General features: G+C 51.7%; 1 protein-coding gene across 1 annotated transcript in view; it reads right to left on the bottom strand.

Moving 5' to 3' along the window:
• The window catches only part of RAB11FIP4 (RAB11 family interacting protein 4), a 113,795-nt gene that overhangs the window by 69,098 nt on the left and 17,121 nt on the right, over positions 1-27,576 (bottom strand). The window contains exons 2-3 of the mRNA XM_060134455.1: positions 11,265-11,352; positions 8,548-8,636 (exon numbers count right to left, since the gene is read on the bottom strand). Coding sequence (XP_059990438.1) covers positions 8,548-8,636; positions 11,265-11,352 — 177 coding nt within the window. The remainder of the gene's footprint in view (positions 1-8,547; positions 8,637-11,264; positions 11,353-27,576) is intronic.

Raw genomic sequence — 27,576 nt, 5'->3', positions numbered from 1 at the left:
CGGTTTTTAGCTTAAAGGTTGGCAAACCTTTTCCGTAAAGGGCAGATAGTAAACAGTTTAGGCTCTGTGGCAGCCACTCAACTCTGCCATTGTGATGGGAAAGCAGACACACAAGGGTGAGCAGATGGGCGTGGCCATGTTCCAATAAAACTTTATTTACAAAAACAAGCTGCTAGATTTGGCCCATGGGAACTGTCGTTTGCCAACCTCTGGCTTGCTCTAAAACAATGAGTGCTTCTGTGGGGAACAATTTAGCTACAAGAGTGTTTAAAACACTGCTTTTGTTAATCCCCCGAAGTAGGTTAAGAAAAAAAAAAAAATTATATATGTATATGACCATATATAAGGAACCGGTAAATAAATGTGGTTGTCTTCTTGCAATGAATATCATGTAGCTATTTAAATTTATGCAGAAAAAAAGAATATGGCTGCATTGTTATATAGATTAAGCAGGCTAGAAAATAGTTTGTAAATGAACTATTAGAACTAATAAGGGAGTTTAGTAAGGTCGTCATGACAAGATCAACACCAAAAATCAAAACGTCTCCTAGACACTTAGCCATAACCAATTAGAAAATATCATGGCAAAAAGATCCTACATGTAACAGTGACAGAAATTCTAAAATAGAGTCACCCTATGAAGAAATGTGCAAAACCAATTTGAGAAAATCATAACACTTTCCTGAAGGGCATAAAAGAAGGCCAGAAAAGATGAAGAGATTTACTATGTTCTCGGATGAGAGAATTCAATACTTTAAAAAGCCAGTTCCCTTCCACTGATGTACAAATCTCAAACAAAATCTCTAGCAGGATTTTAAATGAATTTCGACAAAAAAGAGTATTCTGGAAGAGAAAATATGTAAGGATAACAAAAAAATTTTAAAAAATAAAGAATGATGAGGGAGGCTTTTTCTATCAGATATCACACTGTAAAGCAAGGGTAACTGAAACTGGCTTAGAAACAGGTAGACAAATAGATCAATACAACAGACCAGAGTCCAGAAAGAGACCCACGTTACATGGCAATTTAGCTCCCGATAAAGGGGTGAGATTTCAAATAAGTGGAGAAAGAGGGACTATTCCACAGCAGGAATGTGAACAGCTGGCAACATGTGGAACATAAAAATGCCAGATATTATCCTCACCAAAACCAAAAATAAGCTTCTGGTGGGTCAAAGAGCTAAACATAAACACTTTTTGTCTAGAAGTATTTGAAAAACATATACAGGAGAATAGCATGTTTATAACCTTGAGATAAAGAAGGCATCACATAATACACAAAACGTAAATGGCATAAAAGGACTGATAATGACGACATCCGAACTTTAAAATTCTATGCAATAAAAGACACCAAAACCAAATTAAAATATAAGCAAAATGCATAGACTGACAGAATATATAGAGATTTTGTCTATATAGATTTCATATAAATCAATAAGGAAAAGACAACCCAGGGACTTCCCTGGCGGTCCAGTGGTTAGGGCTCTGCGCTTCCACTGCAGGGGGCACAGGTTCGATCCCTGGTCGGGGAACTAAGATCCCACATGCTGTGAGGCAAGGCCCCCCCAAAAAAGAAAAGGCAAAAAAAAAAAAAAAAGGAAAAGACAACCCAACAGAAAATGAGCAAAGACTATAAAGAGGCAATTAACAAAAGAAGAAATCCACAGGCCCAGTGAACAGAAGGAACGATGGTCTCCTTCACCAAAAACGGCAACACAGATGAAAGTGAGAGTGAGTTTTCCTCCATCAGATTGGTAAGCGGGAGAAGGGAGGGGAGAGGAGTAGAAGGGGGGCCTGTAGGTAGATGGAGGACTTCCAGAACTGGCAAAGGGCTGAGAATCCAGGCACTCTCTCATCTACTGTTGGATGATACAATTAGTACCGTCTTTTTGGAAGAAAAATTTGGCCCCATCGATTAAAAAATAAAATCTGCATACCCTTCGATAGAGCAATTCCATTTCTAGATTTCAAATCCTAGAAATACTCAGAGAAACGATCTATGGCGCGTGGATAAGGGTGTTCACTATGGGCACTGTGCTGGGTGCGAAGGAGATGAACTCAGCTCGAGCTCTGCCACCACCAGGTGAAAATGGTGTCGCCGTGTGGGGAACATGGAGCTGTCCTGGAGGGTGAGGTTAAGGCAGGGATGACAGAGGGCACAGGGCCCCAGGGAAGCTCGGCACAGGTTTCACTCCAGGCTGGGGGCAGAGGGAACTAGAGAAGTCTTCCTGGAGGAGGAGGTACCTACTTAAGTCTTAAACGATGAGCAGAAGTTATCCCAGGGACAGTGGGTGGGAGCCCATCCCAGGAGAAAGAAGAACTTGTGCAAAGTCTGGGAGGCAAAAGAGAACAGGGTCTTTTCAGTAAATAAGGAGCAACTGGGTGTCACCAATTTCGGGGTGTGAGAAGTGCGTCAGTGAGAGGTGAGGCTGGAGAAGTGGTGGATTTTATCCCGCTGGTGATGAGGGGGCCCCCGAAGTGGGGGTGATGACAGCTCCTTAGGAAGATCCTGAGGCGACTGTGGGATGTGGGTCTGGAGAGAGAAAGGCCGGGGACGATGAGGGGCCAGGAGGCAGCAGAGGGAGAGGGACGAGGGGTGAGTGGGGACCAGAGGACTCAGGCTGGCTGGATGTGGGGCGTCAAGGATGACTTTCTGGCTTAGGGGCTGGATGGTGGTGACACTATTCGCTGGGATGGTGGTTACACAGGAGGAGCACCAGGTGGCCTGATACCCTATTCATTTTATGGGGTTCCCTATTAACCAGCCCACGTGGCAGGACGAACCAGGATCTCACATGAGGGCTTATGAGTCAGATTTCATCCCACTGCCCCCTTGCCTTTAAGGCCCGAGGGTGGGGCTCTCTGTGACTGCCCATGTCCCCACCCTACAGAGACCCCTACACCATAAGGTCTGGGAGCTGCACAAAGGGAGCGCAGTAGCAGCCCGCTAAGCGGGCCAGCCTCACGACGGACTCCCAGGGCGTTTCCTGAGACCTCAGCCTCGGGATGCCAACCCACGGACCCCTGCGACACCCAGCACCCCCTCTGACCAAACTCAAATCCACATGCATCAGAAAACTTGCCAACAGTTGGGTTTACCAAGCCCTTTTCGCGCCAGGGCGCAGCAGGCTCTAAGGACACAGGCAGGGTGACATCCAGTGAGTTCAAGAGCTGGTGGGACAGATGGCCAATAGGCACGAAAAGAGGCTCATCATTGCTAAGTATTCGAGAAATGCAAATCAAAAGTACAGTGAGGGCCTTCCTGGTGGTGCAGTGGTTGAGAGTCTGCCTGCCTATGCAGGGGACACAGGTTCGAGCCCTGGTCTGGGAGGATCCCACATGCCGTGGAGCAACTGGGCCCATGAGCCACAACTACTGAGCCTGCGCATCTGGAGCCTGTGCTCTGCAACGAGAGGCCGCGATAGTGAGAAGCCCGCGCACTGCGATGAAGAGTGGCCCCTGCTCGCTGCAACTAAAGAAAGCCCTCGCACGGAAACGAAGACCCAACACAGCCAAAAATAAATAAACAAATAAATAAATAAAACTACAGTGAGGTACCACCTCACACTGGTCAGAATGGCCATCATTAAAAAGTCTACAAATGATAAATGCTGGAGAGGGTGTGGAGAAAAGGGAACCCTCCTGCACTGTTGGTGGGAATGTAAATCAGTACAGCTACTATGGAGAACAGTATGGAGGTTCCTCAAAAAACTAAACATAGAGTTGCCCTATGATCCAGCAATCCCACTCCTGGGCATATACCCTGAGAAAACTCTAATTCGAAAAGATACATGCAGCCCTATGTTCACAGCAGCACTCTTTACAATAGCCAAGACATGGAAACAACCTAAATGCCCATCAACAGATAAGTGGATAAAGTAGATGTGGTATATATCAACGATGGAATACTACTTAGCCAGAAAAAGAATAAAGTAATGCCATTTGCAGCAACACACATGGACCTAGAGGTTATCATACTACGTGAAGGAAGTCAGAAAGAGAGAGACAAGTACCATATGATATCACTTATATGTGGAATCTAAAATATGACACAAATGAACCTAGCTATGAAACAGAAACAAACTCACAGACATAGAGAACAGAGTTGCGGTTGCCAAGGGGGAGGTGAGGCGGGGGAGGGATGGATTGGGAGTTTGGGATTAGCAGACGCAAACTATTACATATAGGATGGATAAACAGCAAGGTCCTACTGTAGAGCACAGGGAACTATATTCAATATCCTGTGATAAACCATGATGGAAAAGAATATGAAAAAGAAGTATATATATATATGTATATGTATAACTGAATCACTTTGCTGTACAGCAGGGAACACAACATTGTAAATCAACTATACTTTAATTTTAAAAAAAAAGAGCTGGTGGGATGCAGGTGCACCTACCCAGACAGACTTGCACTGCCTGGAGAGCAGGCCCAGAGCGCCTGTGGTGATAGCTGGTGTGTGGGGGTTGGGTTCCAGGGGGCCTGGAGGAGGGGTGAATGGGGTGGGTGCCCTCAGGCTGCCAGGTTTGCATCTGTTTACCAACCAGCACCACAGAGTGTTTCACTACTTCACTACTTTAACTATGACCCTCTCGTCAAGTGTTGACGTCAGAGGTCCCTGCCCCACCCTGGGGGTGGGGGGAGGCATGCTCCTGTGGTCCCATCCTACGTCATCCTCGCTTGGTCCCAAACCACTCCTCCCCTAGCAGCACCTGGGAAGCCCAAGTAATGATCCAGGCTCCCTCTGGTTGGCTGGTCTCAAGCTGACCCCTAGGGGACAGCTGGGACACAGCAGGACCCTGAGGGCTGAGCCTGCAGGATGAGGACGTGCCCCAGGCCGGCCCCCTCAGCTCCCCCCAGCCTGAGGAGCTATGGCCTCGCCCCTCGTGGCCTTTAGCCAAATGGAGCTGCCCAGACGGTGCAGGAGCCTGAGCAGGGAGGGATTCATTCACACCATGGGGCCTCCAGGCCTTTTCAGCCCCTCACTGTGGGAGCCCACTGGTCTGGCAGGCTGGCTTTGCGCTCTGCCCCCTCAGCCCTCCCAGCACCGAGGAGCCTGTCGTGAGGAACAGAGCCCCAGCCCCCCACGCTGCCCACCGGGCGCTCACGGACAAGGCTGCCCAGCGTGCCCAGGGATCAACAGCCACCTCGCTGGGCTCTGACCACCCGAGCCACCTGTCAGGGCCAGACAGGTCGGGGGCAGAAAAGAGTTCACAAGGAGGGGCTTACACCTAAAGTCCCGAGAAAGGAGATGAGGGGGGCACTGGGGTTGCTGGGATTCGACCGACCTGATCTTTCTGCTTTTCTGTAACCTCCACATGTTGCATTGTGGAGAAAACAATATTGCTTTAAAAAGAAGAGCACTCTTGGGACTTCCCTGGTGGCACAGTGGTTAAGAATCCGCCTGCCAATGCAGGGGACACGGGTTCGAGCCCTGGTCCGGGAAGATCCCACATGCCGCGGAGCAACTAAGCCCGTGCGTCACAGCTACTGAGCCTGCGCTCTAGAGCCCGCGAGCCACAACTACTGAGCCCGTGTGCCACAACTACTGAGTCTGTGTGCCTAGAGCCTGTGCTCCGCAACAAGAGAAGCCACTGCAATGAGAAGCCCGCGCACCGCAATGAAGAGTAGCCCCCACTCGCCTCAACTAGAGAAAGTCCGTGCGCAGCAACGAAGACCCAACACAGCCAAAAATAATAAATAAATAAACAAAAAGAAGAGCACTCTCTCAGAGGCCAACTCCTCCACGCCTATCTCTCCCCTTTTCTCCACCTGCCAGTGTGGCCGGCCTAGTGCGGAGGCCACGAAAGCAGCCCACAGCTGCAGGAACGGGACCCGGCCCTGGTACCGCTGGCTGGTGCGGAAGCCCGGCTAGGGCTCCACTCTGACCTCCAGCTCCTCACATGCAGGCCTTTATTTTGACGTGATTTTGAAACACCGGTAGCCAAGGGTGTTGGCTTCAGCACCATTTCTCAGCACCATTTCTCACTTCAGCACCACTTCTCACATGAATCCCTAAGACACGGCACTGGGAGGAAGGGGATTCTCACATATTAGCAGCCTGTTTTCTCACTGAATTTTCACAAGACGGGTATGGCGAGCCCTGTTTTACAGGCTCTGAGGAGTTGAGAGTAACGTGCCCGGGTTTGCAGGGCTCATCAGTGGCCAAAGCGGGGTATGGACCCAGTTCTGACTGGTCCCACAGCCCACCTCGTTACCCCATTTCCTGTTCAGTCCACGAGGGCCCCGCTCCAAGACTCCCAGGACACTCTCAGGGTTCGTCCTGCATTGGGGTCCTCTGCTCTGGTCCTGGTCCCATCAGTCAGGCCCAAATGCATCTTCACCCCACATCTGCTGCCCCTTGAGGCAGGCCTGGAGCCCTCACTGCTGGCCTCTGCACGTCTTGGAGTCCAGCTCTCTTCACTCATCCCTGAGGGCACGGCACCCTGGGGTCCAACCACCTGAGACCTATCTTGGAGGCCCTGGTACCCGGCTTGGGTCTCTGCCACCATTGAGCCTTGGCCTTCTGTAACACCATTTTGCTGGGCAGCTCTGGGCATTAGGGCCCTGTCAAGTGGGGAAAAAAAAAAAAAAGCACAACTTAAAAGTCAAGAATTATGTTTTTTTTTGGCTGCGCAATGGCGTGGCATGTGGGATCTTAGTTCCAAGACCAGGGATCAAACCTGCGCTCCCTGCAGTGGAAGCATGGAGTCTTAACCACTGGACCTCCAGGGAAGTCCCAAGAATTATGTTTTATTTGGCAGACTTACTGAAGACTTACGCCCAGGCAGATAGCTCTGAGAGACTGTTCCTAAGACGTAAGGAAGGAGCCAGGACATACAGGAGTTTTGCAAAAAAAAACCAGGTAGTCAAAACATCAAAAGATTACTATTAATTTAAGAAAAACAGACATCTCAAATTAATGAATTTAGCACTTTTCTCTGTAGGGGAAGATGCAAGAGTCTGGGCTCATTGAAATCATTCCTTTATGCACCTTAGCTCTCTAGGGCCAGTACCCTGTTTTCTCCATCCTGAATCCCCTCAGGGGGCACCGTTTGAGGGCGGGGGGCAGCAGCTGCAGTGGCTGATGGCTTCATGGCCACAACATCCTTTGTTACTGATGTGGCAACCTACATTCTTTGTCCACAGCCCCCTGTAGGGACCCCCTCCTCCAGTCCCAGCCCTGAGCCCACCACCCAGCTGGATCCCAAGAAGTATGCCATTGGCCAGAGTGACCTCTGGGGTCCTGGGCCTCCTTCAGCTATAGAAAAGACTCATGTTTGGGGTCAGATGAGGCACCAACCAGAGGGTGGAGAAGAGGTTTTGGAGCTAAGCCTGGATGACAAACCAAGACGATCCTCTTCCAGCCCTTCTGGCGGGCTGTCTCTGCCAGAAGGGACCCTAGAGACTGTCAGTACAGGCATCGTGAACTGTATTCTCTGTAAGATGACTCTGCAAGTGTTTGGGAAAACGATGAAAGTTTCATAATAAACAAACCATTAGGTGATGATGACAGTAAGACAGAGCCATGGGGACTGCGGTCCTTGTCCCACTTCCTGGAACAGAGCTCCTAAAACCTTGGAACTTCCTGAGCGATAGGAGTGAATTTTATTATTCATAAGGAGTCCCTTTCAACCCCACCTGAGTTCATGCTAATGAGGTGACTCAGGTGGGATCCCCAGAGAGCCACAGGATGGGGCTGGTCACACCACAAAGACCAAACTTTGGTCTTTGATTTGGTCTTTGATTTGATTTCAAGTGGGGAACTTTAAGCCCCACCCACGCCCACCTGCAGGAGGTGAGAGGGCTGCAGATGGGGTCATACAAACTCTAGAGCAGTGAGACCCGGAGCTTCCGGGTTGGTGACGCACTGCCGTGCAGGGACGTGGTGCCCCTGGAGAGGGCCCCCGCCTCCCGGCCACATACCTTGCCCCGTGCGTCTTTCCTGAATTGTATCCCTTATAGTAAAGCAATAATCATAAACAGAGTGTCTTCCTGAGCTCTGTGAGTTGTTCTAGTGAACTACGGAACGTGAGGGGGGTTGCGAGAACCCTGCATTCGTAGCTGGCCCCAGCAGAAGGCAGGTAGCCTGGGTGCCCCGTCTGTGGCAGCTCCCAAGCGGGGCTGAGGCTCTGGCCCTGGGGCCTGCACCACCTCTGGGCAGTCAGTGTCGGGAGTGGACTGGATTGCTGGACATCCAGCTGGTGTTGGAGAAAAGAGAAAGATTGTCTCCCTGCCTGCTGTTGACCTCGAGCCTGCCACTTTCCCTCTGGAGCTCAGCTTCTCCTCAGGACCTCAGAGCGGGGGAAGGTGCCCTGTGAGGACTCCCAGCCCCTACACCCTCTGCTGTGGCTTCCCAAGGGTCTGCACTGCTCCGGTTCCAAAATCTCTTTCTTGACTTTGAAGGCAAAGGGCCCTCAGCGGGGGCTCTGGGGTCTCCCTGACACCAAAAAGGTGAAGCAAAGGCAAGAAGACAGAAGACCAAGCAGGTAAGGCGGGCGGCTGGAGGCTCCCCATCCCTTCCACGGTGGCCGCCCCTCTCACCTGCACCACGCAGTCTGGGATCTCCAGCGCGCAGGGCAGTGTCCCAGCGCTCTCCACGGCCAGCACATCCTTCAGCAGCTCCTCACAGCCTGTGGATGGACAGACAGGCAGTGGAGGGTCAGAGCCTCAGCCCAGCCCGGCAGCTTTGCTTCTTTTTTTTTTTTTTTTTTTGCAGGATCTTAGTTCCCTGACCAGGGATCGAACTTGGGCCCTTGGCAGTGAACGCACAGAGTCTTAACCACTGGACTGCCAGGGAATTCCCTGGGCAGCTTTGCTTCTGATGAGTAAGCCTTGGGTGGGTAGGGCTGCAGGGAGGCAGAGGCCCCAAGTCTCCAAGAGACCAGCTGATAATTCAGAGGCAGAGATGGGGCACCCAGTCTGCAGAGAAGCCAGTCCAAGGCCAGGCAGAGGGAGCCGAGACAGGTCCTTGCCCTCCAGACGTTCCTCCACTGGGACTAACAGCATCAGGGAACACACAGAAGACAGACTCCCAGTTGCGGAGGGGAGGCTGGGGCAAAGAGAATCCAGGAGGCCTTCCTGGAGGAGGGGATATAAGAACATGCTCCCTGCCTGGCTCACAGGGACTCCAAACACACACAGTCCAGGGCTGCGAGGCTGAGGCCCTCTGCAACCCTGCAAACTCCAGAACATGGAAGGCCACCTTCAGGGTGGCGCTACTTGCTGACTCATTACACAGCTGGCCTCCCTCCCCTGAACAAATGCCCCCAAATCGTAACGGACAAAGGTGTGATATTGTGATTTATAAGAAAATACGTATTTGGCCTTCATTCACAGTTTGTAACTCACAGCTCCCAAAACCCTCAGAATTTCCTAAGTGTTGAGAGTGACAAAGGTATCTTTTTATGTTAATGAGGTGACTTGTGGACCCACCTAAGGATGGGGGCTGGTTGCCAAGAGAACCAACCAGGTGATTAGAGGGCTGGACCTTTCAGTCCCAACCTCTGACCTCTGACCTCCAGGGAGCGGTGAGGGCCTGGAGGTTGGATCAATCGCCAATGTCCAGTGATTTCATTGATCACGGCTATGATGAAGGTGCCACAGAAACCCAAAAGGACCAGGTTCGGAGAGCTTCCGGGTTGGTGAACACATGGAGATTTGGGGAGAGTCGTGCCCTCCGAGAGAGCATGGCTGACCTGCACCTTTCCCCACACCTTGCCCCACGCGCTGCTTCTACCTGCCTGTTCCTGAGTTGTATCCTTTTGCAATAAGCCGCTAATCTAGTGAGTAAAATGTTTCTGAGTTCCATGAGCCGCTCCAGCAAATTAACCCAACCCAAGGAGGGGGTCGTGGGAACCTCTGACTTACAGCCGGTTGGTCAGAAGCATAGGTAACAGCCTGGGCTTGTGACGGGCGTCTGAAATGGGGGTGGGGAGACAGTCTTACAGGACTGAGCCCTTAACCTGTGGAATCTGACGCTACCTCCAGGTAGACGGTGTCAGAATTGAGCTGAATTCTCCTCGGACACCCTGCTGGTGTGAGAAAATTGTTTGTTGGCATGGGAGGAACCCCTCACCTCCACACATTGGAACTGGTCTCAGAACAGCAAACAGGAGGTCAGACCTGCAAAGCACCAGCACGGGGACATGCCGGGCACAGTTAGTGGCGGCCCTACTGAGTCAAGCAACGCCATTCAGAAACCTTTCCTGGGGCTGCCGTGCACAGTCCCCCCAACCTCTCTGCTCACTTCCTTTCGCCCCTCACTTCTACGCAAGGAATTCCTGCTTCCTTCCTACCCTCCCAGACTCTGAGGGACCCCACAGGGAAGGCTTCGTGCTGCTCTGAGCCACACAGACAGGGAAACATGGCATCCTCCACAGATAACAGCAAGGCCCGGGGACTTGCAGACGTAAACTGTGTTCTCCTCACGGGCTGGTGAGCTGGACCACGCTCTCCAGATGAACACTTCAGTAGCGAGTGGCCACACTCTGATTCCTGCAGGCGTCTCATAACTGCCTTTGAGTGGGGGGAAAACGAGAGGGATTTTTATGTTCCCCCCTAAAGGGAAGACAGGAAGGAATTCGGAGGAGTTAGGAGGAGGGAGTGGGGAGGAAACAAATGAAGGAAATTCAGAACAGAGACAGGGAGGTGAGGGGACCAGCTCTGAACTGTCCTCGTTCAAAACTGAAGCCTGTGTTTTGGGAAACTCCTCAGGAGTCTGATCAGCCTTGAGGGAGATGAGTTCCCTCAGGAGATGGAGGGGGAAGGGGAGGGGAGGGGAGGGGAGGGGAGGGGAGAGGAGAGGAGGGGAGGGGAGGGGGGAGAGGAGAGGAGGGGAGGGGAGGGGGGAGAGGAGAGGAGAGGAGAGGAGGGGAGGGGAGGGGGGAGAGGAGAGGAGAGGAGAGGAGGGGAGGGGAGGGGAGAGGAGGGGATGGAAGGGAAGGGAAGGGGGCCATTCTAGGGATGGGGACAGACAACAGGAAGGGTAGAAATGCCTGGCTGCATGCGTGGGACCACATGACAGAGGTTCAGTGACACCCACAGCCCCTCTCCAGCGGGCACAGCTGTGGGAGCCCAAGTCCCTTCCCCTTGGCCCCCCCCCGGGGGAGTCAAAGGCAGAGCCTACTTCTGGAACACATCCTGGGCTCCTGGGACCCCCGTAGGGGGGAATCTGAGCTGAAACCCAAGCCATGCCAGCCTCCCCAGCCAGACAGGATCCTGGGAGCCCCTAGGACCCCCCTCCCCCCAGAAGACCTCACCTTTCATGGCGAACACCCCTCGGCAAAAGTCTTTGAAGTTGATTCTCCCCAGGTCGTTGGGATCCAAATACTTCACCAGTTTTTCCACCTGTGGAAAGGAAGGAGGGACAGGTGTGAGGCTCCCAGAAATGCCCCCAGAGAGTTCACAGAGCTGGCCTGAGGCTGGCCAGGGAGGCCGGGAGGGAGGGAGGGTTTGTCACTTGAACCAAGGGGACGCCAGCAGTCCCCTTCCTAGCCCTGTCCCCCTCGGCGGGGTCAGCGCCAGCCCCAGACAGCGGTGGGGCCACTTTATTCTGAGGTCGACAGACACGAGTGAGGAAAATCAAACCTATCACCACAGTGCTCAGAACCCGGGTTTGTCTGGCCTGAGCTTCCGTCTCCGAGTTATTTCTCTAAGACTGGCATGTGGAAAACAAACACTGATTTTTTTTAACTTAGCAGTTTCTTTCATACAAAAATAATACAAATTCACTGCAGAAACTCTAGAAAAGACAATGTATCAAAACCCTCCCCTTGGGCTTCCCTGGTGGCGCAGTGGTTAAGAATCGGCCTGCCAGTGCAGGGGACACGGGTTGGAGGCCTGGTCCGGGAAGATCCCACATGCCGCGGAGCAACTAAGCCCGTGCACCACAGCTACTGAGCCTGTGCTCTACAGCCCGTGAGCTGCAACTACTGAAGCCACAACTACTGAAGCGCACGCACCTAGAGCCCGTGCTGTGCAGCAAGAGAAGCCACGACCACGAGAAGCCCGCGCACCACAAAGAAGAGTAGCCCCCGCTCACAGCAACTAGAGAAAGCCCGCGCACAGGAATGAAGACCCAATGCAGCCAAAAATAAAAACAAATTAATGAATTGAAAACAAAAACGAAAACCCTCCCCTTTCCCACTTTTCTTTAAAACACATAGTTCTAACCACTTTTTTTTTTTTCTAGTTCTGAGACACCCTTGATCTACAGGGAGGAAATAATTATGTGACATACGTATCCATTATTTAAGAATTACAAATTACACATCAAGATTTAAGGCAAAGCCAATTATGGTCAAGATAGCAGCTACATCTGCAGAACTGTGCAGGAGGAAGACACCAGGGTCATCTCTCTGTCTTGATCTAGGGTCTGGTTACACAGTGAAAACTCACTGAGCTGTCCGCTTGTGGCCAGTGCACTTTTCTGTCCTCTTTGTACCTTATAGTTCAATAAAAAGTGTTAAAAAAATAAATTTGTAAATAGGTGTAGCCCAAAGGAATCTGCCGTTCCTGATGTTGGGAAGTTTCTCCCCTACTTAACAGTATATCAGAAACACCTCCCCTCCTTGCCCAGTAGGTACCACTCACATTTTTAGTGGTTATAAATATTCTGCCCAGTAGCTATACCATAATTTACTTATTAACCACCCATAATAGCTGGGCATTGTGGTCATTCCCAACTTTTTGCTGTTACAACTCATCTTTGGGGGGTTCTACAGCTGTGCGAATGACCAATGGACTGCCTGGCCTTTGAGAACCTTGACTTCCTGTTGTCCCATATTCCACCTCAGCCACCCAGGCCCCTTGGCCACAGTGAGGACCCAGGCATCACCGTTGCTTGTCCCTCCTCCAACATCACTCACTCAAATGTCCTACTCCCTGACTGCGTACTTCCTCCCTTCCCACCGAACTCCTCAACATGGCCTCCAACACCCTATATTTTGTGGCCCCTCCAGCCACATCTCCTCCCACTGTTTCTGTCACTCACTGCATTCTAGCCACATCGGCCTTCAGTCAGCTCCTCAAGCAAGCCAAGCTCTTTTCTGCCTCAGGGCCTTTGCACATACTGTTGTCTGTATCTCAAATGCTTGTCCTCCCCACTCATCATCTGGCAATGTCTGTTTATCCCACAGGTCTCCATTTATACCTCTATGAAATGTTTCTCCCGGACAAGCCTGTCCCGCCCATCTAATTAGGGCCTACCCCACTGTTACCCTGCCTTGTAGCACCCTATACTTTTCTTTCAGAACCATTTGTTGCAATACGTAATTATATGTTTATGTGATAATTTTATTAATTTGTAGCTTCCCCCCACCCCTCTAGAAAGTAAGCTCCTTCAGATCAAGGATCATGTTTATTTTGATCACCACTGCATACCTTGTAGCTCCCACCATTACTGGCATGTCATAGAAGCTTCATAAATATTTGTTGAATAAATGAAAATAAATGGTTCTACAAAACATCTAAGTTTTTAAGCCTTTTGATAACAGTTGCCAAATTGTTCTCTGTAAGGATGTCTCAATTTAGTCTTTGATCAGAGCATCTGACTTCAAACTTGTGAGCTCTGGGTATTTTTTCCTAGTTTTTGTCAATGGCCGATTTTGTCAGAACCCGTTTTTTCCCCCTGAGAGTTCCAATACCTGAAATGCAGCCTCTTGATATTTCTTCCAGAAGCCCACTTCTAAATCAACCTGTAATTTAGTGGCAGCCCCTCTACAGCACACCTGCAAGCATTCGTTTACTTATTTATTCAATAAGGACGACTGGGTACCGCCTGTAAGCCGGGCACTCTGCTGGGGGGCGATGGTAGCTGCTGGCCCCTCTGGCTAATCACACACGGTCACGTGGACACACACGTGCACGCACTCTCACATGCTGGTGGCCAGGCACCTTTCCCCTCCCCCCCGTAATCACCATCAGTATCTAAAGCACAGTCGGGCAAGGATGAGCTCTTTCCCAGACTCCTTTGGGGCTGGGTTGCAGGTGGAGGGTATGAAAGCACTTTGGAAACTGTACACATAGCATGTAGGGAAAGGATTACCGTCACTGTTGTTATTGTTAATACTGTCACGGCAGACACCCTCCAGCCCACCATACCGCCCACCACATTCTCCGAAGCCCAAGCCATCCTGGGGGATTCACCTATCCACAGGACCACGTTTCTTGCACGCCCACAGTACACTTTTCTAGTGCGGCAGTTGCAGGGGTCTGAAGCCCGCTCCAATTATGGGGACACACCCAGTGGGGTTTGGAAGATGAGTGAGCAAGGGAAGACCCCATACAAGCAGCCTTCCTCCCTCCCTGACCTTGGTGGCCCTGAGCTTGTACCTCTGTCCCAGCTGACCCTGCTTTTCCACTCGGCTGTGACTCTGGGGGTGAGGGGTGGGCAGAGGCTGTGCATCGTCTCTCTGTGACCCCCCCTGAACCTGGCACCTAGCAGGCCCTTGGGAAAGGCTGGAAGAATTCCAGAGAAGGAGGAAGGTGGCTTTCTGCCAGCTCCCGCCCTGGCCGGCGCCTCCTCAGCTTTGCAGCTGTCCCCACACTGCCAGCCAGGCAGGCTCTGACACTGCCAGGCAATGATGTGGCTTCTGAGAATAGAAATGCCCAGGTGCCACCTTCAGGGCCGAGGGGAACCCACCCACCCTCCCAGCTGGTGCCCCGCCTCCTCTCCTCCTGCCCTCTCATCAGCGGCATTCTAGGGGGTCTATGAATGCAGGGATGGGCTGGGGCTCCCGGTGCGCACCCCTACAGTCCTCTCCAAGGTTGGGGTTATGCTTTAATTATCTCTGATGGGAAGCCAAAGGGCAGAGTCGTCACCGAGTGTTGAATGGCTGATGTGGAGGCCCAACCTCAGATCCACGAAAGGGGCAGCAGGCTGTGGATTCAGATTCAGATTCTGTAATCCATGGAGTCTGTAGCTCCCCAGGGCTGGGAGACACTGGTGGGGCCAGGCTATCTGTCCCCCTGCCTCCAGGGAAAGCCAGCCTGGAGCAGAGGTGCCAGGGTGCTCGATGACAGGCAGATAGATGGGGTCCTGGGGACCACTGCAAAGTCCCTGGAACACCGCTGAGCGGTGGGTCCAGGGCTCCCACAGCGCTCTTCAAAGAGTGAAGGTCCAAGAAAGCAGTGGGTATGAAGGTGCCACACCAACCATTATACAGCCCTGTAGGAAACAGGCAGGGCTCACCGAGGGCTCGCCATGAACCCTGGCTGGACTAGCCTCATTTTTTTCTTTTTTTGGTCCGCGCCGGGCAGCTTGCAGGATCTCAGCTCCCCAACCAGGGACTGAACCTGGGCCCTCGGCAATGAAAGTGCGGAGTCCTAACACTGGACCGCCAGGCAAGTCCCTGGACTCATCTCCTCTGATCCTCACACCAGCCTTAATAGCAGCTACTTCACAGTTGAGGAAACTGAGGCTCAGACATTTAGAGAGGTTACGACACTTAGAGCAGCGGTCCCCAGCCTTTTTGGCACCAGGGACCGGTTTCGTGGAAGACAATTTTCCCCACGGACGGGGCTGGGGGATGGGTATACAGGCAGTAATGTGACCAATGGGGAGCAACGGGGAGCGGCAGATGAAGCTTCGCTCGCTGGCCTCCTGCTGCGCGGTCTGGTGCTGGTCCGCGGACCGGGGGTTGGGGACCCCAGACTCAGAGAATCCCTGTAGTGGTAACTCTTCCATGACCCCCAAGCCCTGCTGACCCGAGTTATCAGCCTCTGCACCCTACTGCCTTCCACAGAGGCAGGCTCTTGCCAGGTTGCACCAAAGTATGTTTCAATCCCCGCCCCGCTCCGTCCTCTTGTACATGGAGTAGCATTACCCGCTAGGGCTGGGACCCCTCACCTTGATCACCAAGAGCGTCAACCTTCCTGGACACTGGATAAACTTCTGCTGGTACCCCCGAGGGCACGGGTGCGCTCAGCTGACGCAGCCCTCGATTCGGCAGACGGGGAAGCCAAGTCGACGGGAGGCGGAGGGCTTGCTCAAGGTCACACGGTGAGAACAGCAAATAACCACCCACAGGTGGTCTTCGTGGTGAACCGGAGCTCCAGATGCTGGGGGCCTGCCCGCGGGCTGGGGGAGCGGGGCGCACACACCACGCAGGGCTGGGCTGCGCTGGGGGCGCGCCGGGCTCCCAGGCGGGAGGGCTGGGCGCACTGGGCCTGCCAGGGGCGGCGAAGCAGCTGTTGTTGCTGGAGCTCACACAGCTGGGCCGCTGACCTGGTTGCCAGGGAAACTGGTTGTTTCCCTGGCAGTAAAATATTGATCCTCCTTTTTCAGGCCACACAATTAGCAGGCTTCCCCTTCTATTTCGGTTGCCTTTCTCTTCAGGCTGATTCTTTTCCCCACTCATTCCCCCGAGGTCACACCTCTTCTAGCTCAGACCAGACGATGTTCAGAGCTTCACGGCCACTGAACTCTGACTGATCACCAGCCAGATCCTCCCTGAGTGTGGGCCCGGCCACCCACGTCTCTCCAATTTCTTTTTTTTTTTTTTTCTAATTTTTATTTATTTATTTTTGGCTGCGTTGGGTCTTCGTTCCGGCACGTGGGCTTTCTCTAGTTTCGGTGAGCGGGGGCTACTCTTCGTTGCAATGCGCGGGCTTCTCATTGCGGTGGCTTCTCTTGTTACGGGCTCTAGGCACGCGGGCTTCAGTAGTTGTGGCTCGCGGGCTCTAGAGCACAGGCTCAGCAGTAGTGGCACACTGGCTTAGCTGCTCTGTGGCATGTGGCATCTTCCCGGCCCAGGGCTCGAACCCGTATCCCCTGCACTGGCAGGTGGATTTTTAACCACTGCGCCACCAGGGAAGTCCCCGCCTCCCCAATTTTGACACGTGCAAGCCAGACGGACTCAAGTGAGCTATTATCTGAACAAGGGAGATAAGCTGGCTCAGTCTGCAGGTCTAATAAAGGTTAGCCATTAAATTATTAACCAAACAAATGCTTAGTAACTCCTCTTTGATGCCAGGCCTGCGCTAAGCACTGTATACATACAAACTCAACGAAGCCTCACAACCACCTCAGAAGAAGATACCATTATTATGCCCATTGTACAGGTGAGGGCGCTGATGCTCAGGAAGGCCAAGTCATTCAGGGTCAAGGTCACACAGCTAGTAAGTGGCAGAGCTGGGACTTGAACACAGGCTGCCTGGCTCCAGACTTTGTGCTCTTAACCAATAATTACTATTATTTCTACTAATATAATGATAATCACTATTATTATCACAAGTTTGGGGCTTGCTCTCACCAGAGAAAGGATAAACTTGTATTCTGCTCTATCTCTGTCTTTCTGCCTGCGCCACCTGGCGTATGGGATCTTAGTTCCCCAACCAGGGCTCGAACCCAGGCCCACAGTAGTGAAAGTGCAGAGCCTTAACCAGGGAATTCCCAATTCTGCTGTCTTTTCACCTAGAAAAACTGAGTCCAAAGAGCCTTTGTTTCAGAATTTGAATATTTAAGGAATTCCCTGGCAATCCAGGGGTTAGGACTCCACGCTTTCACTGCCGTGGGCCCGGGTTCAATCCTTGGTTCGGGAACTAAGAACGCAGAAGCCACGCAGCGCAGCCAACAAAAAAAAAAAGAAAGGTTTTTTAGCGCAGTGGCAAAAAAATGTGAATGTTTAAAGGAAAAAGTGTAATTTCAAATGCTGTATTGCTAAAGCTCAAGTCTCCAACTAGCATCCCAAATGAGGCCTGTAGACAGACTTAAATATCTAAAATGAACTGCCAAGATCCAAGAAGCTTCCGGTGCAGGTTAAGATGGAGTCAGTCACACTACACTCTGTCTCTTTCACTGATTATAGCTAAAAACTCTGGACAGGATACATAAAGCAACTATACAAGGACTCTGCAAAGTAAATCATAGCAGGCAAACTGGGAGAAAAGTTAAAACTTGAAGTAAACAACAACAACAAAACCCAAAAACAAACCAAAAACCTTGAAGTAAGATGAATACGGTGGTAAGTCCCCTGATTTATTTTGTCTCACATATTTTCCAGCCTAGACTCAGGTAGCTCAAACCGCAGAACTGCGCAGCAGATACGAACAGAAAAAGCTCCAAAAGAAACCCTCTCTTTTAGGTTTTTTTTTTTTTTTTTTTTTGGCCTCACTGCGCAACATGCAGGATCTTAGTTTCCTGACTAGGGATCGAACCCGTGCCCCCTGCAGTGGAAATGTGGAGTCCTAACCACTGGACCACTAGGGAATTCCCCGAAACTCTCTCTTTTTGATGAGAGGTCAGAGAAGGGGGCCCTTCTGGGACAGAGAGAGTGGGAGAAATGCCGTTTTTGTTTCTGTTTTTGTTTTTAATTCCCTTTTCCAGCCCTACCCCAAGCTGCAGTCTCAGAGGCGGGTGGTAGCAGCCAGAGCAGCCAGGAAGGCACCTAAAACTTGGAGAGGAGGACAATCTTTCTCTGTGGAATGATACACTTGGAAAAACGGTCCCTGTGGTCAAAATGGGGAGGGGGAATTCCTGTTACACGTTTCTCTCTTTTTCCTCTCACCAAGGCATCCTGCAGGTAGACCAGTCATGGAAGGTGTGAAACAGCACAGGGTGGCCAAGACCTCAGATTTCTAACCAAAGGACCAGGAAGAGGGGCTCCTGGGAGCTTGTGGGGGGCAAGGATCACAGAGAAGAGAGAGTTTGAGATTAGGATCCGATAAGTTGTACTTGAAGTCCTGGGCCCCCTCCTGAGCTGCATATACATGGAAGTAACCCAAAATAGTATGCCAAAGGCTTTGAGAACTGAACTACAGAGTAGAGAGTGAACAGACCGGCCCCAGGAGAATGTACACTTGAGGTGGACCCAAATGGCACTTCAAAGGCTTTGAGAACTAAACTGACTGAGCAGCTCAGAGGGCAGGTTGGGATCTGAGGTTTCAACCTAACTGGGTTGATTTCCTGATTAAAAACAAACAAACAAAAATTAATATTCTTCAGAGTATTTTTAACAGGACCCAGAGTCTCATAATATAATATTCAGAATGTCCAGGACACAATCCAAAATTACTCGACATGCAAAGAGACAGGAAAACCTCAGCAATGCACAAGAGAAAAGATAATAAATACCAACCCCAAGACGACCCAGATGTTACCATTAGTAGATGGAGACTTTAAAGCAATTATAACCATATTCCATGAAGGAAGGGTGAACACTCTTAAAACAAATGGAAATATAGAAATTCTCAGCAGAAAAATAGAAGCTATGGAAAAGAACTGAATGGAAATTTTGGAATGCAAAAATACAATAACTGAAATATTTAAAATTCACTAGATGGAATCAGTAGCAGAATGGAGATGACAGAAAAAACAGTTGGTGAACTTGAAAACAGTGCAGTAGAAATGATCTAATCTGAGCAAGGAAAATTACCAAAGATTAAGAGGAACATTATATAAGAGGGTCAACTCACTAAGAAGATATAACAATCCTAAATGTGCACGTACCTAACAACAGAGCTTCAAAACGCATGAAGCAACAACTAACAGAACTGAAAAGAGAAACAGACAAATTGACAATTATCATTGGAGACTTTAGCACTTCTCTTCAGTCATCAATAAAACTAGTTAGATTGAAAATCAACAAGGATATAAAAGAACTGAACAACACCATTAACCAGTTTAACCTAATTGACATTTATAGAACTCTCAGTTAATAACAGTAGAAGACATATTATTTTCATGGGCGCATGGAACATTCACCAAGATAGATCATATCCTGGGGCCATTAAACAAAACTTAACAAATTTAAAAGAACTGAAATCATCTAAAGTGTGTGCTCTGACCATACTGAGCACATACTCAACATGTACATCGAGCATCTTTATGCCTATCACCTTGAACTCTTTATCAGGTAGACTGCTTATCTCCACTTCACTTGGTTCTTCTTCTGGGGTTTTATCTTGTTCCTTCATTTGGAATATATTCCTCAGTTGCCTTATTTTGCCTAATTCTCTTTTTATTTCTATGTACTAGGTAGGTCAGTTACATTTCCTGACCTTGGAGAACTAGCCTTATGTAGGAGATGTCTTATGGGGCCCAGCAGTGCACTCCCCTCTGGTCACCACAGCTGTATACTCTAGGGGTGCCCCCTGTGTGGGCTGCACAGTCCCTTCTATTGTGGTGGGCTGACTACTGTGTACACACTGGGAGGTATGGCTGGCTTCCACCCCAATTGGTTGCCAGGCCCTACCTAGTGTGGAGGCTGCTGGCCACTGGTGGGCATGGCTGGATACAGAGCACAGGGTTATGGGCTAGTACCAGCCCACTGGTTGGTGGAGCCAGGTCCTGGGGTCATTGGTGGGGGGCCAGGAGTCCTGGAGCTGGTATCAGTCTGCTGGTGGGCAGGGCTGGGTCCCTACAACTAGCTTTGGGGTCCTGGAGGTCCTAGGGCTACTGCTAGCCTACTGGTGGGGAGGGCCAGGTCCCAGGGTGCCTGGGAGGCTCAGGGTGCCTACAGCAGCTAGCCTGCTGGGGGGTAGGGCTGTGTCCCCCGCTCAGCTACCTGCTTAGCCTAGGGTGGTCCCAGGACTGGTGCTGACCAGCTGGTGGGCGTGGCCGGCTCTCAGGGCTAGCAAGCAGGAGGGAGGACTCCAGCATGGCACCTGTCAGCACCAGTGCCCACATGGTAGAATGAGCTCCCAAAGATGGCTGCTGCCAGTGTCTGTGTCCCCAGGGTGAGTCCCAGTTGCCTCCTGCCTCTCTGGGAGGCTCCCCAAGATCAGCAAGTGGGTCTGACCCAGTCTCCTTTCAAATGACCGCTTCCGTCTGGGGTCTTGGAGTGTGAGATTTTGTGTGCGCCCTTAAGGGCGGAGTCTCTACTTCCTACAGCCGTCTGGCTCTCCTATAAGCAAGCCCTGCTACCCTTCAAAGCCAAACATTCTGGGGGCTCATCTTTCAGATGCGGGACCCACAGGCTGGGGAGCCCAACGTGGGCTCAGACCCCTCGATCCTTGGGCAGAACCTCTGCAATTATGATTATCCTCCTGTTCGTGGGCCACCTACACGGGAGTGTGGGTGTTGACTCTACTGCGTCTCCACCCCTCCTGTCCGTCTTGCTGTGGTTCCTTCTTTACATCTTCAGTAGTAGATCTTTTCTGCTAGTTTTCAGGTCATTCTTATTGATAGTTGTGCTGTAAGTAGTTGTGATTTTGGTGTGCCCATGGGAGGAGGTAAGCTCAGGGTCTTCCTACTCTGCCACCTTGGCCCAAACCTCTCCGTCTTACAGATTTTAAAATTAATAGGTTAATAAGTACAGAGGATTTTTAGGGGAGTGAAAATACTCTGTATGATATTACAGTTGACCCTTGAACAACACGGGTTTGAACAGCATCCACTTATATGTGGATTTTTTTCCCAATAAATTACATACAGTACTGTATGATCTGTGGTTAGTTGAATCTGTGGATGCAGAACCACAAATACAGAGGGAACACGGATACAGAGGGCCAACTGTGGGACTTGAACATCTGAGGATTTTGGTATCCACGCGGGTCCTAGAACCAATCCCCCAGGGATACTGAGGGACCACTGTTTAATGATGGGCATATGTCATTACACGTTTGTGCAAACCCGCAGAATATACATTTGTATATTATTTATATATATAAGTAAATTTATTTATATATGAATGATACAACACAGCCAAAACCAAGTGGGGTTTATCCCCCAAGGCTGGTTCAACATTGCAACGTCAACCGATGGAATCGAAAGATGACTAAAGAAAAAAAACATACAATCATTTCAATCGATGCAGACGAAGCAACTGACAAATCTGACATCCATTCATGATAAAAACTCTCAGCCAACTCAGAATAGAAGGGACCTTCCTTAGTCCAGAGGAAGGAGAACTGATGTTCACACACGAAAAACTATACGCGAATGTCTATAACAGCATTATACACAATCGCCAAAACCTGGAAATATCTCAAATGTCCTCCGACAGGGAACGGATAAGCAAACTGTTCTGTAATAAAAAGGAACAACTGATAACAGATGGATGAATCTCAAACGCATTATGCTGGGCCAAAGACGCCAGTCTCAAAAGGTTACATATGACGATTCCACTGACGCAGAAAGGCAACACTATAAAGACTGAGAACAGGTCAGCGGCTGTCAAGGGCAAGAAGGAGGGGAGAGTTTGAATACAAAGGGGCAGCACCAGGGAATCTGGGGGGTGAACTGTCCTGTACCCTGATTGTGGTGGTGGTTACAGGAATCTATGCAAATATTAAAACTCATGGAATCATATGTCCCCTCCCCCAACAAAAAGTGAAATTTACTATTTGTAAAGCTAAAATTTTTTAAATTTCCTTTATTTATTTTTTATTTTTTGGCTGCACCGCACGGCATGTGGGATCTTAGTTCCCCGACCAGGGATCGAAACTGCACCCCTTCACTGGAAGGCAAAGTCTTAACCACTGGACCGCCAGGGATGTCCTAAAAAATATATATTTTTTAAAATAAATTTATTTATTTTTGGCTGCATTGGGTCTTCATTGCTGCGTGCGGGCTTTCTCTAGTTGCAGAGAGTGGGGGCTACTCTTCGTTGCGGTGCGCAGGCTTCTCATTGCAGTGGCTTCTCTTGTTGCAGAGCAAGGGGTCTAGGGGCGTGGGCTTCAGTAGCTGTGGCTCGCGGGCTCAGCAGTTGTGGCGCACGAGCTCTAGAGCACAGGCTCAGTAGCTGTGGTACACAGGCATAGTTGCTCTGCGGCATGTGGGATCTTCCCGGACCAGGGCTCGAACCCGTGTCCCCTGAATTGGCAGGCGGATTCTTAACCACTGCACCACCAGGGAAGTCCTAAAATATATATATATATTTTTTTAATCAAGGAAACTGCACACACAGAGTGGGGTATCTGACTTTTCTTGAAGATTTGGAAACACTTCCCCACAGCAACAACGGGTCACATTTGTGTTAGAGCATGCTCTTTAGACAGGCCTCTGCTCTGCTCCCCAGTATGCCACAGTAACCCCCAAACCCCAAGTTCCCACCCCTAGTCCCCCCCACCCCCCAGGCTGCTTCCCTTCCTGGGCCCGTGGGCATCCTGGGAAGTCCTGCTGCCCTAGGGGGACCCCCAGCTGGGCTGAGCCCCTGAAGTTTTCTGCACCAGCAAAAGGAGTTCCAGGGATGGGCTTGGGGGAGGGCAGAGTTGATACTCCCCAGCATAAAAAAGCAGCCGCAAAGGAAGGCAGGCAGGTAAAGAGGGGAGGCGCAGGCCCCTGGAGGGTCAGGGTTCCTTGGGCCAGGCCAGGAAGTGCTTTCAGTTCTGGCAGGAACCCTGCGACCACCACTGGGAATCCTGTGTCCCACACAGAGCTTAGACTACCTTCAAAGTGCTTCTGGGGAGGAGGCCCCCTGGAGGGGCTGAGGCAGCTGGTGGAGCTGAGACCCACTGGGGTAAGGAACATGGACGGGGGCATCCTGAATCCCAGGATTAGCTGGACAGTATTCCACTGGGAGGGGGCTGGTGGGGAAGGACGTGGCCGGCTGCAAAGGGAGCAGAGTGGAGAGAGGGGTTCCAGTCAAGGCGAGTTCTGGCGTGTGGGAGGCAAGGTGGGGTGAGCATATGGGAAGCGGGGTGACATCAAGAATGAGGCCAGGGAGAGAGGGAACAGGGTCTGAAGGAGAAGGGCTTGGAAGCCACGCCCAGGAGGCTGCACTTTATGCCCGAGGTCTGGGGGCACAGACACAGCAGTGACAGTCACAAGCACGCAGCTCCCAGCTGAGGGGCGCTTCCTAGGTGTCAGGCGTCCGGATAGAAAGAGCTGGGTCACTTCCAGCTCCTTCCCACCGCCCCAGGGGTTCCCGTCCTCCCCTCCTGGCCTCAGGGCCACGCGCTCAGGGCTGCTTGTTTATCCACTTTCCCAGGCGGCCCAGCTGCCTGACACTCAGGGCACACAATGGGGCCCTGTGTTCTGGGGCCCCTACCCCCATCCCCAAGGGACAAAGGGCACACAGGGAGGGGAGGCAGCCAGCCGCCCTCTCCATTAACTCTCAGGAGCGGGGGAGGGAGGGGAGGGAAGTCAGGCCAGAGTTTCAGCAAAACCAGCTGGAGACAAGGACAGGGGGGGCTTCCCAAGTGGTCCTGCCAGGCCCTGCTTCTCTGGACCCAGCTGCAGACCACCCCCAGCCTCCAGAAGCCCACTCTCCCCCCGGGAAGGGCTGTCCCACGCAACCCGCCAGACTTGCCCTGACTGGGCCACAGGTGGGTGGGGAAAAGTGCCTTGTACGAAGCATCCTGAGGAGTCAGGAGCTGGGGGCTTAGGGTCAGCTCTGTAGTTCGTGGGGTCAGTGCAAATGGAGACACCAGGCCCCTCGTTCAAAATTCATTTGCAATTTCAAGATGGTGACCGCAGGGCATTAAACCCCGAGTGACTGCACAGCTTACTCGCCAGTAAAGCCGGCTCCGCGGGGGCTTCAGTACGTCCCCATGGTGTGACCTTGAGGCCTCAGCCTGCACGTCTACAGCGCACTCCTGACCAGCCCACAGGACTACTGTGAGGCTCGAGTGAGACTGTGGCTCAGAAAAGGACCCAATAGAGTGTAGAGCGCCATGGAAGTGTCCCGTGCAGAGGGGCCTAAAGAGGGGCGTGGCGGTGAGCCTCCACCCTGGCAGCGGCAGGGAGAGGCCAGCCAGCCAGCAGGGAGGCTGAGCGGTGGCCTGCAGTGAGGGTGAAGGTGGTAAAGTAGGGCGGCTCCAAGCCCCTTTGCGAGTCTCAGGGATGCTGTGCTTCCCTGGCCCTCAGTCCCGTACTAGCTCTGCCATCAATGACCTCACAGAGTGGTCTTGGAGAGACCCCTCCCTCTCTGGGCCTCAGTTTCCCCATTTGGAAAATGAGGGCATTGGAGCCATTAATATTGAAGGTCTCTTCCGCTCTGAAGTCTGTAGGATTGTAATGTTTTCCCAGGGAAGTCTGGGGGTGGGCAAGGGGTTAGGCGGATAAAGAGAAGAAAATCGGAGAACTAGATGAAGTAAAGGGCTGGGAGCAAATGTCTCCATCCAAGGCAGCTTCGCGAGGGACCCAGTAAATAAATGGCGTGGGAACCCTGGAGTGTGCCCCTGGGGGATTACTCAACTGCTCTGACCCTTTTACTTCCCCTCTTCTATAAAGTCAAGAAATTATGACAAGGGGCTTCCCTGGAGGCACAGTGGTTAAGAATCCGCCTGCCAGTGCAGGGGACAAGGGTTCGAGCCCTGGTCTGGGAAGATCCCACATGCCGCGGAGCAACTAAGCCCGTGCACCACAACTACTGAGCCTGTGCTCTAGAGCCTGCGAGCCACAGCTACTGAAGCCTGCGCGCCTAGAACCCGAGCTCCGCAACAAAAGCCACCGCAACGAGAAGCCTGCGCACCGCAATGAAGAGTGGTCCCCGCTCGCCACAACTGGAGAAAGTCCACACGCAGCAACAAAGACAAGACACAGCCAAAAATAAAATAAAATAATTAAAAAAAAGAAAAAAGAAATTATGACAAGGACTGAAGCAGATCTTGTTGGTCACCTCTATGCTGCCCCTCCTCTTCTCCCTCCCCTTTGGGCAGCCCTGATGTGGCTGAGATGAACAGTTGCCTTGGGGCACCTCAACCCCAGGGCACAAGTCCTTATTGGACCAAGCCAGTCAGGTGGGCTCAGCCCCCTTGCCAGTGATTGGTTTAGGCAAAAGCATGTTGTACATTTCTGGCCAATGAGACATGAGGAAACATCTGCAGGAGGCTTCTGAGAGAGGTTTTCTTTGATGATGGGAAAAAGAAAAGACAACTCCCAGGAAGGGCTCCCCGCCCTTGACCTCTTGGAGAGGAGACGCCACCCTGGGCCTCCCTGCGGGAGCTGATGGAATGGGGCTGGGTCCTGGATGGTGCCTCTGAGGCTCTGAAGGAACTAGCCCTGGAGCTGCCCTAACACTGGACCCAAGTGTTTGGACAAAGAATACATTTCCTCAGCATATAAGCCATTTTGCATTGGTTCCTGGTTCTTAAAGCGGTGGGCTCGTTGGGGGGGGCGGGGTGCTGACAGATGAAGGACCCCTCGTTTAGGAGCAGCAGGGGTTAAAGGCGGTGGTGGGAGGGTGGCTGCGTGAGCGAAGCGCTCAGCGCACAACCGAGAGGGGCCCTGGGGTTGGGGTGCCTCTGGCCAGGTGGCCAGGAGGGCCAGTCACATGGTACCCAGGCCACCACCTCCAGGGCTGAAAATGCCCTCCTTTATGAGACCCCCAGTGTGTCCCACTGTCACCAGGCGGCCCCTCATCCACAGCCTGGCTTCTGCTGACCAGAGACCCTTAGGCCACCCAAGAGGGCTTTGTTTGGTGTCTGCATAGGAATGAAAGGGTTAGAAGCCCAGGTGGTCTCTGAGGTAAACTGGCCTGTGCATCCCTCTGTCCCTCTGTCCATGCCTTCAGCAAATGTCTCCGCGGCTCCCCAACCCGACTGTCCTGTGGGGAGACAGACCAGCTCCCAGGAGGCTCCCAGGAAAGGGACAGCTGTCCTGATATATTTTTGAGTGAAATAAAAATAGCCTAGGGAACAGCACAAAAGTGTGTAGATGACTGTTAACACTGCCACAAGCCCAGGGGCAGTCTAATGACACCTCCTCCATTTACCAGCTGTGTGACCAAGGGTGACTGACTCAGCCTCTCTGAGCAATAGCATCTGCCTCGCGGGATGTTAGGATTTAAAGGGAAAAACAGCGAGACTTAGCCTGGAACCTGGCACAGGGCAAACTCTAGATAAATGGGTGTGTTCCAGGCACACTGCGCCCGGAGGCTGGTCACGAAGCTGTAAACACAGGTTACCTCCTTCCGCTGGGATGGTAGTCCTTTCACCTCTTCTTTCCACATTCTTTAATTGGTTGAATTTTTTAAATGAATTGGGGACTTCCCTGGCGGTGCAGTGGTTAAACCCAGTGCCGTGCTTCCTCTTCTAAATGTCCCTAAAGCTGCAGAGGGTCCGTAAAAATAACCTCCCTGTATAAAGGGCTTAGGATGCAGCAGGTACTCGGAGCTCTGCCTCATTCTTTCATTCCCTGCTCACAATACCCCTATGAGGACAGCATCACTGCACCCCCATTTCCCAGATGAGGCTAAAAAGCTCAGAGACCTACCCCAGGTCATAGAGCCAGCAAGTCGGAAAGCTGGGAGCTGACCTCTGGCCTATGCAGCCCAGAACCTGAGTCCTTGACCACAAAATCCTCCTGCCCCGCAAACCCTCATCAGGCAGCCTTGCTTCCAAGTCACACGTTCAGGGAGGAGCTCAGGAGGAGCCGGAGCTCCTGGGCACTGGGCAGGCCCCCTCCCCTTGCACTTCCTTTATTCACTCCCTCAGTCGTTCAGGTAACACTCACTGTGCCCTTGTTACGGGCCACATGCTGGGCTGGGTGCTGGGGACAGAGCAGTGCACGAACCCAGCTCTGGTCCTCGCATTCTGTCTCCCAAGAGAACCACAGAAACAAACGCTCCTCAAGCGTGGTCCCACTGCCTGCTGTTTCTCTCTGCCCAACGTCGCGTTGCCAGGTGCACCCTGGTTTCCTTTGGGGAACTACCCCTCCCCATTCCAGGGAGTTTGGGTGGCCCGCCT

This window comes from Lagenorhynchus albirostris, chromosome 20, assembly GCF_949774975.1.
Source record: "Lagenorhynchus albirostris chromosome 20, mLagAlb1.1, whole genome shotgun sequence".
Lineage (NCBI taxonomy): Eukaryota > Metazoa > Chordata > Mammalia > Artiodactyla > Delphinidae > Lagenorhynchus > Lagenorhynchus albirostris.
This window is presented reverse-complemented; position numbering and strand designations above follow the sequence as displayed.